The 17,575-nt window shown below is 41.6% G+C and overlaps 1 protein-coding gene across 1 annotated transcript in view; it reads right to left on the bottom strand.

The window, feature by feature from the left end:
• The window catches only part of CFAP54 (cilia and flagella associated protein 54), a 3,669,934-nt gene that overhangs the window by 1,861,131 nt on the left and 1,791,228 nt on the right, over positions 1-17,575 (bottom strand). The window contains exon 27 of the mRNA XM_069629416.1: positions 4,935-5,057. Coding sequence (XP_069485517.1) covers positions 4,935-5,057 — 123 coding nt within the window. The remainder of the gene's footprint in view (positions 1-4,934; positions 5,058-17,575) is intronic.

The following is a 17,575-nucleotide window of genomic DNA, read 5'->3' as shown; positions in this document are numbered from 1 at the left end:
AAACATATTACAGTCATCAAATAGAAGGTACCAGAATCATATAAACTATCATCCTTTGATACTTGGAATGTCGGGAACATCCCTTTGATAAATATGTCCTCAACCATTCAAGCATTTTGAATATTTGCAAAGAAATACTATAGTTGAGAGACATAACTACACCTGACATTGATGTAGTTGAATTTCTTGATGATTCCGATATTACAAAGGCACGTATGTTCATTCAATTAGGAGTCATAAGTAATATTATATGGGGCACTAGATCTGCTCTGTTTGAGATTGGCTTCAATTTGGTTCAGGACTCTCTCCAGTCAAGTCCAGAAGAGACCCAATATGCACCAAATAAAATCTTGAAAAAGTATGGTGCTGATAGGCAAGGAAGTACTCATGGAAACCAACAACAGGAGCAGCAAGCTGCTGAATCATGGGAATAACAATCCCAAACTCTAGAAACTATCCAAGTAGTCTTCTGGAATACCTGAGGGTTTACCCACTTAATTCATCTGAAAGCCAGTTATTCAAATATGACATCATTATGCTACAGGAGACGTGGTTAGTTGATACTCCGGTATAGAACGAGTTCACCGTATTAACAAATCCGGCTATAGTACAACAAAGAGGTCAACCAATGGCAGGATTATTGATAGCCACCAGGAATGCCAAGAACGTTAGTGTTAATCTGTGTAAATCTCCAACTCCTTACATTCAAGTTGCGAAAATTGTGAAAGATATACATGTGATAATGCTAATAAACATCTATTGGGGTAGAAATGATTTACCGCCGGATGACTTCTTTAGTCATATTGAATTAATCCTTGATAATTTATCACTGGAAAGAAACATAAGTCATGTTATAATTGCGGGCGATCTGAATCTTCACATGATACCAAGTGCAAGCCATCAATATAAATCAAGAAGAAATCAGATGGAATGAATTAATGAAGGAGCGTCAATATGTGATGCTAAACAGGGCCATCCAGGGTGACATACCTGCTCACCATACATCGCAAAGAGGGCCTCTAGAAGTGACTATTGATTTTATATACACCAATCAAACCCTTATGGACACAATAGACTCTGGTTCTAAAACCAGGTGGACCGAGTGATCACAATCAAATGTGTCTCACTTGGACATGGAAAGTGCAAAATGAACAAAAAATTAAACAACTAATTCCAGGGCAGTTTATGGTAAACAATGGGCGAAACCGGGTAAAATGGTCAGAAGCATTGTTGATAGACTTTGACAATCTATTAACAAATCCACAAACGAAATGCTATGGTACAGCCATGTAGAGGTATCTACAAGTTAAAATGAACAATGGGCAGCATGGGTTTAAACATCTCCATGCATATGACCCAATTGTAAAAGATAGGAAAGCTACACTGAGAAGAAGAATTCGAGAACTAAAATGTCTTCCCTTAATAGAAAGAACAACACAGGTAAAACATCTGAAGTCGTCCTATAAAACAGGTTACGAGGAAGAAGGTCCCTCGAATATCAGCATCACAGCGAACAGATGCTAACCCAAATAGAAAGTAAAACATCAGAAGGTGTATGGACCTTATTAAACAAGCCCACATTTTCGATCCTAAGAACCAGATGACGCATGCTATTGCCGAAGTAACTTTGAGACAATATTATCAAGAGGTCTATTGGTCTCCCCTCCCGAGATAGCAACTGAATATTGGAATGGCCGACTGGAACCATTTAATAGACTTTACACAGGAGGATATTCTATTCTTTATATCAAAATTGAGCACATCTCGTGCAGCTGGACCCGATGGTCTTGATAATATTATGCTAAGAGATAATCCCAAAATTTGGGCCTCGATATTATATAAACTCTTTCGACAAATTATGTGTAGTGGTAGGATACCTAAATCCTGGAAAAAGTCTATGTTAATTCCACTGTTTAAAAAAGGAGACCGGCCTGGCCAAGTCTCCTATAGGCCAATAGCTTTACTTGACTGCCCTGGAAAAATGTTTGCACGCCTAGTCCTAAGGGACTTTAATCAATGGTTGGCAGAAGAAGAGACCCATACCAAACAGGTTTTATTGCAGGGCTTGGCACGAGTGTTAACTTACTCAACTTGAATGCCATAATAGTGCAAAATCAGCAGAAAAAACAACCTTTATATATGTCATTCATTGACTTCCAAACAGCATTTGATTCTGTGCCTAGGGAGTTACTGTTAAAAAAACAGATGGACCATACTGATGGAAGATGTTAAAGTGGTTGATTGAGCTCCGCCAAAATACTGACATTCAGATAAGGCTGAGCCTGGATGGCTTGTTGACTGCACCGTTACCCATTGAAAGAGGGTTGAAGCAAGAATGTATACTTGCTTCAGCCCTCTTCAACTTTTTTATATCGGATTTGGGTAGAGGCTTTGAGAATATTGTGACAGACTCACCTAAATTGGGTGGTCAGGTGGTGAGATGGTTAATCTATGCGGGCAATCTCATCCTTCTCTCTAAAACTCCTAAGGAATTAAGGAATATGCTAAAAGCATTAGAAGCAAATGCTCGGGAAAATATGATTATGATAAATACAAAGAAGACGCAAGTACTTCAATCTGACAATCCAAAACAGCGTAATAAGAAAAATATCTGGAAGCTCGAGAATATAAATCTACAGATAGTTACCAGCTGTGTTTACTTGGGAGTAAACGTGAACAACCATGCCTGTGACCTACCTTATAATGTGAGCCTGAAAATTGCCTACAGCATTGTCCCAGGCCTATGTAATTAGAGGTAGATATTGTAAATGTTCAATTTGTCCCTTGCAAATATATCATAAACAGAAGTTGATGCCTATTTTGTTGTATGGTTCTGTATCAAAACGATGGAAATCAGATGCTTATTGGGAGAGAATGGAGGGGGAATATTGGAAGAAATTGTTTTCCCTACCATCGTCCACGCCAATTGCCGTAGTAAGATATGAATTGGGGCTAAAATCGCTCCATGCAAACTATAAAAGGAAAATGTGCAGCCTGGATCACAAATGTATAGGTAAAGATAACAGTAATGGACTTTTGGAAATATTATCCAATTACATTGTAAAGTCTCATGACATTTTTTATAAAACCTTGGAGAGCAAAGGTACATGGATATTTGCATTATGCAGATATTTCAGAGTAATTGTTACAGACCAATCCGAAACAAGCTAAAGTAAAGCTGTGGGATGCTGATTGGATAAAAACCAAAGAAAAATGTTTAAAATATAAGGATTTTTCCCAGAATCCTTTAAAGTCAAAACGATATGGGATCATGGAGACATATTTAGTCAAATCCCCTAGCCCTCAGCATTGTGCAGATGTCATGCGACTGAGATTAAATCTGTGGAAAACCAAAGAAATTATAGCAAAATGGTACCCTGCAACACAAGTGAATTCATTGTGTAGATATTGTAAAGAAACTACAGAGACTTTGGAACACATTATGGCAGAATGTACTGGCTATTACCACAGAGAATAACATATTTTAAAAGTTAGTTTGAACCATATAGAAAACTAACTATGCAAACATTATGGGGAAGAATTCTTCACAATGAGTCCAAACAATTAAGGTATGCAGCTGTAAATTTCCTTTGAGAGTTGAAATTAGATATGGATAGTTAGTTAAGTGGCAGCAACGCCAGAATTGATATTGTGGTAATTGGAGATATTATGACGTAATTTTGATTTGTTAATTGCTGATTTTATGATTGTACCTGTTTTTCTTTCTTTTTTCCTTTTTTATTTTGTAACAATGCAAATGTTTTCCTTTTTTATTGTTAAAATGAATGAGGATGTAGATTGTAAAATATTAAATATGTACAACGTTGAAAGGTTGACATTTTCAGCCCAATCAAATAATAAAAAAAAGGCAAAGTTCGTTTGAATGCAGCCAAGGCATAGTATAAAGGGAAACCCCAATCAAGAACAGATGCATGAGATGCCGATGTGGGGGAGATGTTTGAGCAAGTACTTTTGAGTAATAATTACCATAAATAGATATACCAAGCACAACATGGTATATGCTATTGTGGTATGTCAAAGAACTGGGAAATGCTCTGGCAGGTGAAAACCCCAGGCAGCTGAAGTTATATCAAGGAATTGTGAAACACATAAGAAGTCCTGGCAGGCGAGTATACCAGGCAGTGGTAATTGTACAAAGATTCCTGACAGGCGAGTACAACAGGCATCTGAAAATTGAACAAAGATTCCTGGTAGGGGACTATACCAGGTAATCTGCAAAGTTACAATCATTTTTTACAGAAAGACTGTTACAGAACCTTTTTGATTGGACAGAACATTTTGGTTGAACAAGTCCAGTGAAGACACAAAGGTACTGCTAGCTAAAGAGACATGTTGCCATCCTGTTTAAGAATCCAAGGGAAGGGGACCCCCCTTCTGGATCCAAGGATCTTTATCTTGAAGAACATTTTGATTGGAGTCATTCTTACACTTTTGGTTTTGAACACTTTTTATAATATCAAGTTAAAGACTTTTCCTTGCACCTTTTAATGTTTGTTAATAAGTGAGAGGGTCAGAATAGATTGTTTTGGACACAGGGATGGATTTTCAGTTACTGACATCCTGACACAAACAGATCCTTAGTTTCAGTTTCTAGGTAGAGAAGTTCCTCTATAGAATAGTGCTAGACAGGTGTTTTTCCAACCCATTTTTATTTAATAAAAATGTCTTTAATCAAGAATACAACAACCTTGTGTCAGTCTCTCATCTCTGACCCCTCACAGTCTCAGCACTGAAAAACCAACAATCCTCCAACCCAACGAGTTATATGGCTTTCAGCTAAAACATACTTATTTTACATGTAATTAGTAATATTCATCAAACACATTTTTGTATTAATATGCGTACATTTGTGTTTGTATCCTTTTAGTCTCTCTGGATATGTGATGTTAAGAGATAAAAAAAAACAAGCCTACCTTGGCCATATAATAGACTGTGCATGCAGTCATATGTAATATACTGTCAGCACATGCAGATTGTTTCTTTTGCCAAATGCTGCTTGGAATCTCTTGTAGTACAACCAACGATTTGATGAGAATCTGAAAAAGGAATACATGTATTGATAAGTCAGGTCAACATAAAGTAGATCTATCTCACCTCAATCCCCGGCATCCAAATTATAACCCATCAATATAATTTTAGCAAAGGCCTCCCACACCAATTCACTTCATCATTACTCCCTGTCCCTCAAACTCAAAGAGATCTCCATGAGACCAAGTCCCAAAAAAGAAAACAATTTCAAACGCTTTGGAACATGAAAAACAGTCAGATCATTTGATTCTTGAACAAATTCTATAATGGGTAGTGTAAGGAAGGCATGGTATCAAACAGTAAGACAGGAGCAAGTGACCATGGGTGTTTATTGAACGTCAGTTGGGTTTCAGAAACGCCAATCTAATCCTAAATCTAAAGATGGGAGCAATCTAAGACCATCAAAAAATAACGCAGTCCTAGTGGCGTTTTGTCAAAATAAAAGGGCATATGCTAATAAATCTATTGCCAATCCTTACTTCTAAATACAAATGGTTTTGAAAACAATGTTATCTAAAAGAAAAGTGTTCAAGAAATGATATGTCAGGATAGTTGAGCCGTTCGCTTCCCTTCCCCACGCTTTCAGCACGGGTCAAGACAGCACACTTGAGCTTAGCAAGGATGCAGTTCAAAATCTCAGTATCAGGGCCTTCTGTGCCAAAGTCTATTTGCCATTCAAAGTTTCTTATTTCAGAGGGATTGGTGCGACAAACATTCAAAGTTCCTTTCTCCTCAGGATTCTCATATGTACAACTTCTCTGGTGATTCACTGTTCACTCCGGATTCCCCTCGGTCCAGGCTCAGACCCACTAACACAAAACCTTCAATTGGTCTCTCTCCGCCAAACTCGGACCAAATTTATCCAATTTTCCAAACTTTCTTTAATGTATCAAAATTGAAGACTTTTGACTGCACGTGATTTTTGCTTGACCCGTCGCAGGACCACTTTGATTCACAATTCTTTGTTCTTTTCTTAATACAACCGTTTAACTTTCCCTTCTGCCACTTGTCAGCTGGGTACCTTACAGAGATCTTCGATTGAGCACCCACACGGTACCGGACCACTCTGTCAATGGCATTGTATCTTGCTTTTCAAAGTTGAAACACTGATCAGCAGTTCAGCTTTTACTTCCGTCTTTTATCAAACGCGTTTTAACAATGCTCATTCCAGTGCTCACCATACAATGTTGCTGCTTGCAACCTTGGCTTCAACACAGACTGGTCTTGTATCCGTTTCCCTAACTCACCGGCTGTGTTGATTTCACTGACGCTGCTTTGTTCTTGGAGCCAAGGACAGTACCACAGTGGCTGCTGCTTCTGCCCGCCTTGATCAGTGACGCGGGAGGGCCCTGGGTATCTCCAACACACAATACAGGATTCTTTAGCCTGGTTTCCTGGTCTTATGCTTTTCGAATCTCAAGGGCTCGCGAAAGTAACGGTTTTGTGTCGGAAAGGTCAAGGAACATCCCTCCTTGTGATCCTCTCCTGTTTTGCTGTCTTTCTTCTCTCATTCAGCTGCCATCTCGAAACTGCCGTTTGCTTGTGTGCTTTGCCTCGTTCAGAGTGTGCTTTCGTGCTCTGCCTTTTATCCGTGTGGAGAAGCTTAGCGGAAGTTAGGTGTGAGTGATGGTGGTCAGTAATTACCTGACCTCACCTGACCATTGTACTGGGACATATCATGTATATTGCTCGGATGTTAGTGTGTTTTCTCCCAGAGTGGGCCGTCCGTGTAAAAGTGTTTGTGAAGGAAAAGGGTGGGGGGGGTAGAGTTCCTATGTATTCTATCTGATAGGATGGGGTAAAGGTGTTCCAGGAAAGAAGGGGGCACTGCGTCTCACCATCCGGCATCCCACTTCCACCCCCTGAGGATCCCTCACCCAGGTGATCCTCCCGCGTAGGTCCACCCCCACAGTCTGGAACCAAAAGGTGATGACCGTGCCCAGGCCACCTGGGAGAGAGATCCGCAGGGACTAGTGGGTGAGCCACTTTCTGGTTTCTCATAGTAGTCATGCTGATGTACATTATGAATATCCCCTGGTGCAAGTGCAGTAGGTTTATCCATGGCCGACACATTCCAAAGTTTACCCCACCAAATATAAATGGAAGGAGGCCTGGGAACCCTCAAACCAGGACAACACTGACATAATTTCAGAGGCATGTCTGCCCTGTAGACATGTCCACCTGTAAAAAGTACCCTTATCAACACTCACAAGAGTATTTTTTTGGGTCCCTGTCAGTTACCCAAGTGGCCAAAGAGGATCTAATTAAAGGGTTGGTAAACAGGGTTAGGGAGAATAGGTAGAGTTATTTGTTTGTAGTTTTGCTTTCTTTTGCTTAACTTTTTGTTATTGTGTGGTTTAATTAAACCTTTCATATTACTAAAACCAGCAAAAAGTAATAAAATATATATATCTCAATAATACAAAATACATGTAAACCTTCATAGATACAGTAATCTCATGACATGTTTCTATTTAATTTCTACAATATCCAATATATAGTTAAAAGTGGCTACGCATAAAGAGATTTCATTCTTACTTATGATTCTACTCCAAATTTTGCAGGTCGACATTGATCCAAAAGTATTGATAAAGCAAGAAAAATGCATGGCACGCTTTGCATGTAGATATGGACAACCCATCAGATGTTCTAAAGTTTCTACTTCTTCTATATCCTTTCTGAGAACCCTGAGGGTATTCTCATTCCTAACCACCTTGGACACTCTGCGCATGGGGTCAGGGAAAGGCCATCTCTATTGGATCCCAACCCTGGAGGCAGAGAAGCGTGGAAGGAACACCTGGGTGGAGGGTTCTTGGGGACTGGGAGTGAGATGCCTGTGGGCCAGACATGGTATCCCTTTTTCCCTATTCAGAAGCAACTCAACCTTTCCCCAACTTTCATGAGCTGTTATGAGCCAGTTCCCCTCATTTCTCCCCAAATGACATTTGACAGTACTGGGACGAAGAAGAGGCAACCAAGAACAATGAAGACTATGCTCTTTTACCACTCTGGCAATGGGACAAGGAAGATGCCTGTTAGGAGCTGTGAGGGTCAGGAATGACCCCTTAACCAGGGTCAGGCAAACTTAATTGAAGCACACCTGCACCCTGTTGCAGGGCTGCAGGTGCATGAAGGGAGAAGAAAACAGCAACACAGGGAGAGGGCGTGCGAGAGAGAGAGCAAAAGCAGCAAGGAGGCCGGCGCAAGCAGTGGGGAATGTAAGGAAGGCATGGTATCAAACAGTAAGACAGTCCCAAAAGATCACAGTTCAAGGGTGTTTATTGAATTTAAATTGGGCTTGAAAAATGCCTATCTAATCCTAAATCTAGAGATGTGAGCAAGCTACGACCATCAAATAATAATAATGCAGTCCTTGTCAAATCGGTCAGAATAAAAGGTCCTATACTAATAAACCTATTGTCAATCCTTACTTCTAAATACAAATAGTGTGGGAAACAATGTTATGCAAAAGAAAAGTGTTCAAGAAATTATATGTCACGATATTTATTTATTTATTTGGCTTAATTTAATCAAACTTTCAAATATAAAACAATTCATCAAGACAATCATTAAAAAACAACCAAAAGCAATTCAATATAGTAAAAACAGCAAAAAAGAAATAACACAAGACAATTAGATGTCATTCATAAAAGTACATTTTTAGACTATTAAGTCTAACAAAGTGCAGATTCTAGCGTCAAGCAATTCAGAAAATTAACAGTGGCAATTGGGAGTGCTGTACAAGACGAGTTTAAAATAATTGTCCAGCAGTCTCAAGGATCCAGGTTACCTAGATATTTGCAATATTTTGAAAAGTGTGTTTCTCGTTGACCACGAAGAGGCACACACATTCAGTGACCAAATTAATTAATGTTTCGCGAGCATCAGAAGTCATGCAAAAGCGACAAAAATTGCTTGTGGGTGGTAAGAGATTGCGTCTGACTTGTATATCCCTTGTGATCCATAAATTAAACCTCAGGCGGAGGATACCAAGATGATATTTTGGGGTGGATGAAAGCATCAAATAGGGTGCTAAGGTTCAAGTTTTTTTGTGTGGAAACCTTAGACCATCTCCATCTTTATGCTGCAAACAAAGGTCTCTTGTTAGGATCCAGTCAGTTTGATAGATTTTAAATTTAGCTCTGTCTGGGTTTGTGAGTAAAGTGCCAATTGATACCTCCGATATGTCACGATATTCAAGCCGTTGGCTTCCCACCACCACATTTTCTGCATGGGATAAGGTGGCACACCCGAACTGAGCACAGTGTCTGGCTTCTCTTGCATGGGGATGCAGTTCAAGACTTCAACATCAGGGCCTTCTGTGCTAAGGTCTCTTTGCCATTCAAAGTCTGTTATTTCAGAGGGCCTGATGCAACATGACAAAACATTAAAGTTCCTTTCCTCTCAGGATTTTCACTTATACAACTTCTCAAGTGATTTTCAGTTCACCCCAGGCACCCCTCTGCCGGGCTCAGACCCACTTTAACACAAAATGTTCAATTGGTCTCCCTCTGCCGGGTTCGGACCAAACTCATGTACTTTTCAAAACTTTCTGTACTTCGTCAAAATCAAAGATTTTTGATTGTGCGCAGGATTTTGCTTGACTCATCGCAGTACCACTGATTCACATTTATTTGTTGTCTTTCAATTGGTCTCCCTCCGCCGTGCTCGGACCAAATGTATCTACTTTTTCCACTTCTGAGCTGGATAACTTACAGAGACCTTCGATTGAGCACCCACGGTGTGCCGGACTACTCCGTCAAAGGTATTGTAGCTTGCTTTACAGTTCAATCACGCATCAGCAGTTCAACTTCACTTGCATCTCTTATAACACGCCTTTTAACAATGTTCGTACCAGCGCTCGCCATACAATGTTGCAGCTTGCAACCTTGGCTTCAACACAGACCGATCTTGTATGGGTCTTCCGAACTCACTGGTTGTGTTGCTGTCACTGAAGCGGCTTTGTTGTCGGAGCCAAGGACTGTACCACAGCAGCTGGCGATTCTCCCCACCTTAATTATTGACATAGTAGGGCCCTGCGTATCTCTGACACACAATGCAGGGTTTTTCGGCCTCGTTTCCTTACGCTTTTTATTTTCGAGCTCTCTGGAAAGTAACGGTTCCTTGTCGAAAAGGTCAAGGGAATTTCCCTCCTTCGGTTTTGCCGTCTTTCCTCTCTTGCTCAGCTGCCGTCACGAAACTGCTGTTTCTTCGTGTGCTTTGCCTCGCTCAGGCTAGGCTCTCTTGTTCCACTTTTAATCCATGTGTAATGGAAGTCAGGTGTGTGTGATGGTCAGTAATTGCCTGACCTCACCTGACCATTGTATTGTAATTGTAACACGTCATACTCAGGATGGTATGCAGAATAACTCTTACACCAAATAATAAGACAGACTAAGGAAGTTAGCAAAAAGTCTCTCCCAACGGTTTTATTTTCAATTGGCTAAAACAGGGAGAAATCAACAGACGTTGCAAAGCATTCTCTAAACGTATTTCATGACAAACAATTATTTTATAGCAAACACATGTCATACGTGACATCATACTACGTGGCAAATAAGAAAAACCTATGGGGGGTTGTGGTTGGCTTAAGTGGAACATCTAAGTATACTTTCTATAAGGGGTTGGGTTGTGATTGGGTCTCTACAGTCAGTTGAACAACTTATGCCCACCCCTAGTGCAAGTCATCTTTATCAGTTACTAGATACACGGTATATCATTGGCTCTCAAACTATAAAGCCCTTTGTTATTTGGCCCTCTACTATTGGTTGGCACGCTTGTACCCTTCTGGAACATTCGGCTCACTAGCAGCACGGTACCCCAGGTGTCAGTGGGTGGATTTGACAGTCTCTCCCCACACAATTAGCACAACATCTCTCATCGCTCATGCCGTCTGCCATTCAGATAGTCTTTGAACTTGTCCTTGTAAAGTATCCTCGCTCCTGAGAATAAAAGGGAGTATAGGCACACTCTTATCATAGTACAGGTCTGCATACCCAAATCTTATTTCCATCCTTGACTCACGTGACCAGAGACTGTATTTCGGCATGTTTTGCAGCATTTAATTGACTTGAATTAAAAAATTTGGCATTCATGGTGTTCTTTCATGCACCTTAACAAGGGCTGATTCGGCTTCTCACGTTCACTGTTCTTCAAGGGTAACCGGTTCTTGGCCGCGCCATCCTTTCGCGCCTTGAAACACTTGTGTATAGGCACGTTACAAATACCATATCATATCTTTGACATCCGGTCAGACAGCTATTTCAGGCCTTTCCTCGATCTTCAGCTGCTTTCTTGCTGCGACACAGCTTTACGAACCTTCTTTCTTCACGGGTCTGAGCTTACTACATATGTGACACCGATGTCCAGAATTCTATATAAGGGCGGTACCGCCTGCAGGCTATTCACTACGTATAGCTAGCCTTTAAGATCACTTAGTCTACCTGCGTTGCTTCATCTGCACAGTTATAAAATGGCTTACATTTTCTGCAGCGCTCTTCACATGTGCAATCTTCATTCTGCATATGAAAGTTTACTCAATTCTTTACTTCATCATCAGATTCTATACGGTCTATGCATCTTCTTCGACCACTCTTCTCAGTGTGTCACTCCCATTTCCTGTGACGTCACCAGCCTCTTTTCTCTCATCTTCATATTCCTTCAGGGATCTCCTCCAAGAGATTATCATGTCTATGGGGGTACATAATATAGGGTCTTCTCAATGGATACCTTTTCTCGAAGAGTCTCCGTGGAATAGGCACCATCACTGGTGGCGTGCATGTCACAAGTTCCGGTTTCCAACATAAAAGACTCCAGTTATTCAGATCATGCGCTCCAATTCAATGTTTCGATTTATAATTTGGAAGTTTATCTGAATTTGATTTCGTTATTTCTCAATTTTCAACAATTAATCATCAATGTTCTACATTCATCTACAAAGTAAACAATAATTCATACATTTTCCAACATTCACTTTCATTGTTTTGGTTTCCAACATTTAGGAAGAATGGGGGTGGGACTTCCTGCAGAGGCATTCAGCTGCTCCTCTACACATACTTTTTTGACTCTCTATCAGCCAGTAAATTTCAGGTGGACGTGGACTGCCTTGTATTAATAGTGTCTGTCTGAACCACTAACCCTGCTGGCGTAGGGTGGGTCGAATGATAGAGTAGACCCCTTCTCCCCCCTTGCAGGTTTATATTTCTTCATGAGCTCGGAATCCACTAGAGGGGCAGAGCACGGTCTTTGCCACACTGAGGCAATGGGGTTTACAATGGCCACATTAAACAGTAGTGCTCTTTCTGTCTGCTGGCCTCTATCTAGGATATCAGTCAGCTTGTAGGCTGACAGTGGCTTTACTGAGGCACACAAGCCTAGAGCATCCACCACCCTGTTCACCGTTCTCCAATACTGGGCATTTGCATGCCCATAAGGGTTAGTCTGCTGTGTCTCAAGGTCAGGCAAAGTGTCTAAGCCACTGGCATCTTGCAGACCTTCTGCTAGAGTGAGGCCTGACCCTCCCGGCACCGACTCCCAGTCGGGAGGCCCCTGAACCCTGTCATCATCGAAAATTGATTGCATCATTTCGAAGAACGATGACCTCACCTCGTGGCCAAACGACCACTCGATTGACATTGACAGCATCGATACTGTGGCTTTGGTGGTATCGTCAACTTAGCAACGGTCGCCATCGAGCCCAAAGGCGCTGTACCGAACTCGGTCTCCTCGACACCTGAAACACTGGGCGTACCTGGGACCGCCTTGGATTGCTGCATCGAGGTTTGAACCGTCACTGTAGTGGCTGACTTAATCACCTAGAACATTTGCTCCTTAAAGACTTGCCACTTGGCACTTGATGTACCTGAGCCCGAGTGGGACTAACCCCACTCCTCTGAAGAGTCTGAGACATGCCTGCGTCGATGATGATGCTTCTTCATATGAGATGAGGAAGACGATGATTGGCCTCTTTTTTTATTTCTTTAGGTGCCTGTACTCCTTCTTTGGGGTGGGGCTCTCCGTCTCCTGCTCTGCCGGTCGATCGGGCAAGCGATTTCGAAGGTGGGCACCCCAATGTGAGCTTTGCCACCCACTCCCACAACAACCTCATCTTTTGGCAAGATCTGTGACTGTCTGGGTCAGTTAGTAACAACTTAGAGTTGCAATCTTTGCACCTCTTGAATCCAGACATCTTGGGAGTGGACATACTGCAAAGCTCAACGAATTTCAATTTTGTAAATAAGTGAACATTCGCAGCGAAATATTTCTCTCACAAGGTTCGTTCTTAGAACTATGTGCTGAGCGCATGGGAAAAAGCAACTGAGGTACAGGGGCATAGTGATGTAGCATATGTACGATGACCAATGTCATGTCTGGGGCTGGGCTGGTGAACACCAGGTCGAGTCAAAATGGATCGACGACTGAATCGAGATGCACTACGCCCCCCTGTCGAAAGGTTTTCTGAGCAGCTGACACTGGAAGGGATACCAATCTATATGATGAGGAATCTGCATGGGAAAGCAATCCATTGAAAGGGACCAAGTATTGGGAGTTCCAAGAAGTGATAAGAGTTGTAATTGTGTATTGTTTCTCTCATTGCAGGTCCCTTCTTCAAGAAAGCAGTAGACGAGATGCTGATTTGTTATTTAGTCCACTTCCGCATTCCCTTGGGAGCAAAGAATGCATAGCCTGAAGTTAATAGGGCTGTGTGCTAGACACTCTAGAGGGTCTGCAGCTTCTGCAGGAATCTCAAGGTTTCTGACCGCCCTTGGGCAACACAAGCAAATCTATTTGTTTATATTTGTCTAATCCATGTGGCAAAAGCGTGCCAGAATGCTTGCAACATGACCACTACAAGTGAAGTAAACTATCTTCACCAGAAGATAACTCAAAAACTCAACAAAAACTATAATTTCATTTTTATTCTGTAAGTGTTTTCTTCTCATTCATACTCACTGAGAGTTTAGCCAGATATGAAATTAAGATATCCATATCAGTCTGGAGATCTCGTTTACAATGAGCTATAATTGTATGTTTAAAAGAGGCCTTGAGCCATTTATACAGAGGTAACATCTGGTTTAGATGCCATTCATGTGGGTAGCAAGTATACCAGCCTGATTAGTCCAAGGTTCCCATTGCGCAAAGCATTTATAGGAAATACTAAAAATCCTCTCCTGCGGGGAGAGAAAAAATTCAGTGTGGCAATAACACAAAGATTTCAATTTGTCATATGTTACCATATGCGTAAAAAAAATCGATCTAATGGAACAATGAAGATTACCTATGCTTACAGCATTGGGAGTCTTGATTCTATTAAAGACATGGAGGGCGGCCATTATGCTTCAACTTCTTTAATTTACCCTTCAGCAGTTTCAACATTTAAAGAGAAATTGAATAAAATGTTCTTTTTTTTTAAACTAGATTTCCTTATCTTCTGATACATTTCTGTAATCCGTCACACTTCCCGTGTCTGTAGCCCTCCAGCTACTTCCTGCCTATGGCTCCTCCTCTTCTTTGGATGCTCTGAACTGGTCCGTTTACATCGTAACTGCAACAACCAACTGGAAAGTCAACAACGGTCTGGACAAAACATCTTGGGTTCGAACCTTCCAACGCAAACTAGCTTCTTTTTCCCAAAGCAAAGTCCTGCGATCCTTCCTCGTGTTCGTTATCTCAAAGCCATTTTTCTGATCATCTCCTGTCAAATCAGAAAGAACACTGTTCAGGATGGAGAATGCACTGCCTTGTTTCCCAGAGAGGTAAAAGTAAAGCGTTAGTACAAAGATACATTACAGTGCATGCGCCGGTGGGGCGAGTAATGCTCACCTCTGTGTCTTTAATAGAATCAAGAATCCCAGTGCTGTAAGCCTAACTAATCTTCATTCTATGTCAAGACCGGATTCAAGCATTATGCTTGTTCATAGCTCTGCACAACCGCTTCAGCCACCAACTAGACTGGCTTGAAATAAAAGGTCTTAAACGCACTGTCGCTCAATCAGTCTGCTGCTTGCAAGATGTCTATGAGTGCCATGCCTGCCGTGAAGGCTTTGGACGCCATTGCTCCTCTCACGGAGTGGGCCCCGAACCCAGCCAAATCAATACCCGCTTGCTGACTGATCTCGCGTACCCACCTCGCTATAGTGGCCGAAGCAACTGCTTTGAAAGGTTTTATGGGATATATTTACCCACTCAGCAGTACTTCCCCACCTCCCCAAGCTGCGCATCTGCAGTCACCAACAAAATGGCTGTGCTTGCTCCTGTGAGCACCATGGCCTCAAAACTGCGTTTTGCAGTGACAAAAAGATGACTGCACCATCTTGCCAAGCACATATTGGGCAGGGTGGAACAAGGGGGGCACGCTGAGGAAGCCTGCCATTGTGTTCTTCCATACACAAAAGAAATAGAGTGAAAAAGCAGCGCTGCTTTGCTGCCAGCCCGAAGTCCTCTTTGAAAAGGGGGTATTTTATCTTAAAATGATGCTGCTGTGACACTATTTTTATCTGTTCTTCCTCAAACTACTGTTATTAATAAAGCCCTGCCATGCCCATTCATATCCCAATTGTGCTTCAGTAAAATGAAGCATGACCCCTGAATTAAACCAAATCTGAGAAAAATCAACAAAGAAACTTCATTTTCTGCCGCACGGGAAAACGTTTCACTTTTAAGTTACAAAGTGACAATGATCAGTAATTCAAAGAAGCTCCAGCTCTGGGCTATGTCAATTTCAGTGCATAGGTGGTTCAAATAAACTGCACCTAAAAGAAAATTACTATAGCTGCAAAACAGTGTGGGGGATTTGAGATGTAAAGTCAAAAACTGAATTTGAAGTGCTAGCAGCTTGCACCACAAATGTGTAAAAATGGGCTTTGCAAACTAAAGAAGAAAAAGGTTTGATGCAGAGTACTACGTTGAACAAAAACTTCTTCTTGCCTAGCAATATGAAAGGGGATTGTACTGTGAAAATACAATGTATGAAATGGTTCTATACAGCAGGTTTTCTTCCAATTCAGAACAAAAATAAATACAATTAAATCAAACTTCAGTGGCTGCATGGGGGGAGGAATCAGCCCAAGACAGTTTTCTGCTGAGAGGATGACAGAAACAAAAGGGCCCCTCTCAGTAGATACTAACACCCCAGTGATGATTACTAGGTTGGACAGAATCTAGTCTGGGCTGAGCCATCTGCAACGGAATTTCCAGGATGCGGATGTGCGAAGTGGAGAAGGGGCAATAAACCTTCAATCAAGCTGGGAAAAACCCATCCTCCATTTGGGGAAGTGACAGTTGGTGGTAGCTGAAAAGAAAAAAATGGGCCAGTGTAGGACAAAGGATGCCCATTTGTTTCAAAAGACTATTTTATTAAGAAACTTTGAAGACGGTTATCTTTGCAACAGGACTTGGCAAGAATGTAAAAATGTAGTAGTTTAAATGTGATTTTTGTGGCTTTCAAATAAGAGGTCTTGGCTGTCAATAGCATGTTCGGAACATGAACATCAGAAGAATGTGCATCATTGGGAAGGGACACATGATGGAATGTTAATAATTATCAGAAATAGGCCCCATGATAGTATATACGCACGTGTAAAGTGTCAGAATTTTAGGCTGAACATTTCACACTGAAAATGACCAAAGATTATTAAATGTACAAAACAATGTCTCGCATATTGCAGAGTTGGACTACAATGGTCTGCATAAAATATGTAACCTGTTTATGTAATTTGCAAAGAGCCTTCAACTGTATAAATGTACCATTTGTGGCAAAATCGGATTTTAGCTAAAGTAACCGTGGGAGGTTTTTGAACATTGTAAAACTCGCATCATAAATCTGACATCCTGCCCTTGAAATCCAACGAGCTGAGAGCGAGGCGGGGACTATCACGACCTGACCAATCCAGTGGTTTAGAGGTATGTTTAGCTAAGCCTGCCCAGCCATATACTTCTATGATGTCACTATGCATTATAAATAAGAGTTCATGACCGGACTCTAGACACACTGTTCCTGAATGTACTGCTCCTGCGTTCCTGATCTTCCGCATTCCTCCTGCCAGATTTCAGACCCCACTGCAAGGGCAAAGCATTGCTGATCCTATTCCCAGCAAGGCCATTGATCCAGACTCAACCCACTAATCTCCTATTATAAAGGGGAGAGCTGTGGTACCTTTTGCATCCTGAAATCAGACCGGCTTGCTGCCCACTTACTGCAAGCCTGCTAACTGCATCCAGCGGTACCTGTGCCATCCAGTGACCAGAATTGCCCAGCTGTTCGCTACCCAGTGACCAGACCATGCCCAGCTGACTTTTGACAGGCACGCCGCTGTGTGGTGACCAGAACCTGTTTACTGTGCAAAAATCCCAAAACTAAAAAGTGGACTGTGAGTATAATCCCCACCCCATAGAAACACATAGCCTATCTTGTCTTGCCTTTGTCCTTATCCCACTCTCCAAGTAGTCATATTTATCCCCTGGTAACTTGTTGAAACTGTTAGAATTATCCTTGTATCCTGTCCTTAATGTTGAAGTGCTAGCGCCA

The sequence above is a fragment of the Ambystoma mexicanum genome, chromosome 12 (genome assembly GCF_040938575.1).
Source record: "Ambystoma mexicanum isolate Mex_15411 chromosome 12, UKY_AmexF1_1, whole genome shotgun sequence".
Classification (NCBI taxonomy): Eukaryota; Metazoa; Chordata; class Amphibia; order Caudata; family Ambystomatidae; genus Ambystoma; species Ambystoma mexicanum.
The sequence above is the reverse complement of the archived record's forward strand: the minus strand, read 5'-3'. Positions and strand labels throughout refer to the sequence as shown.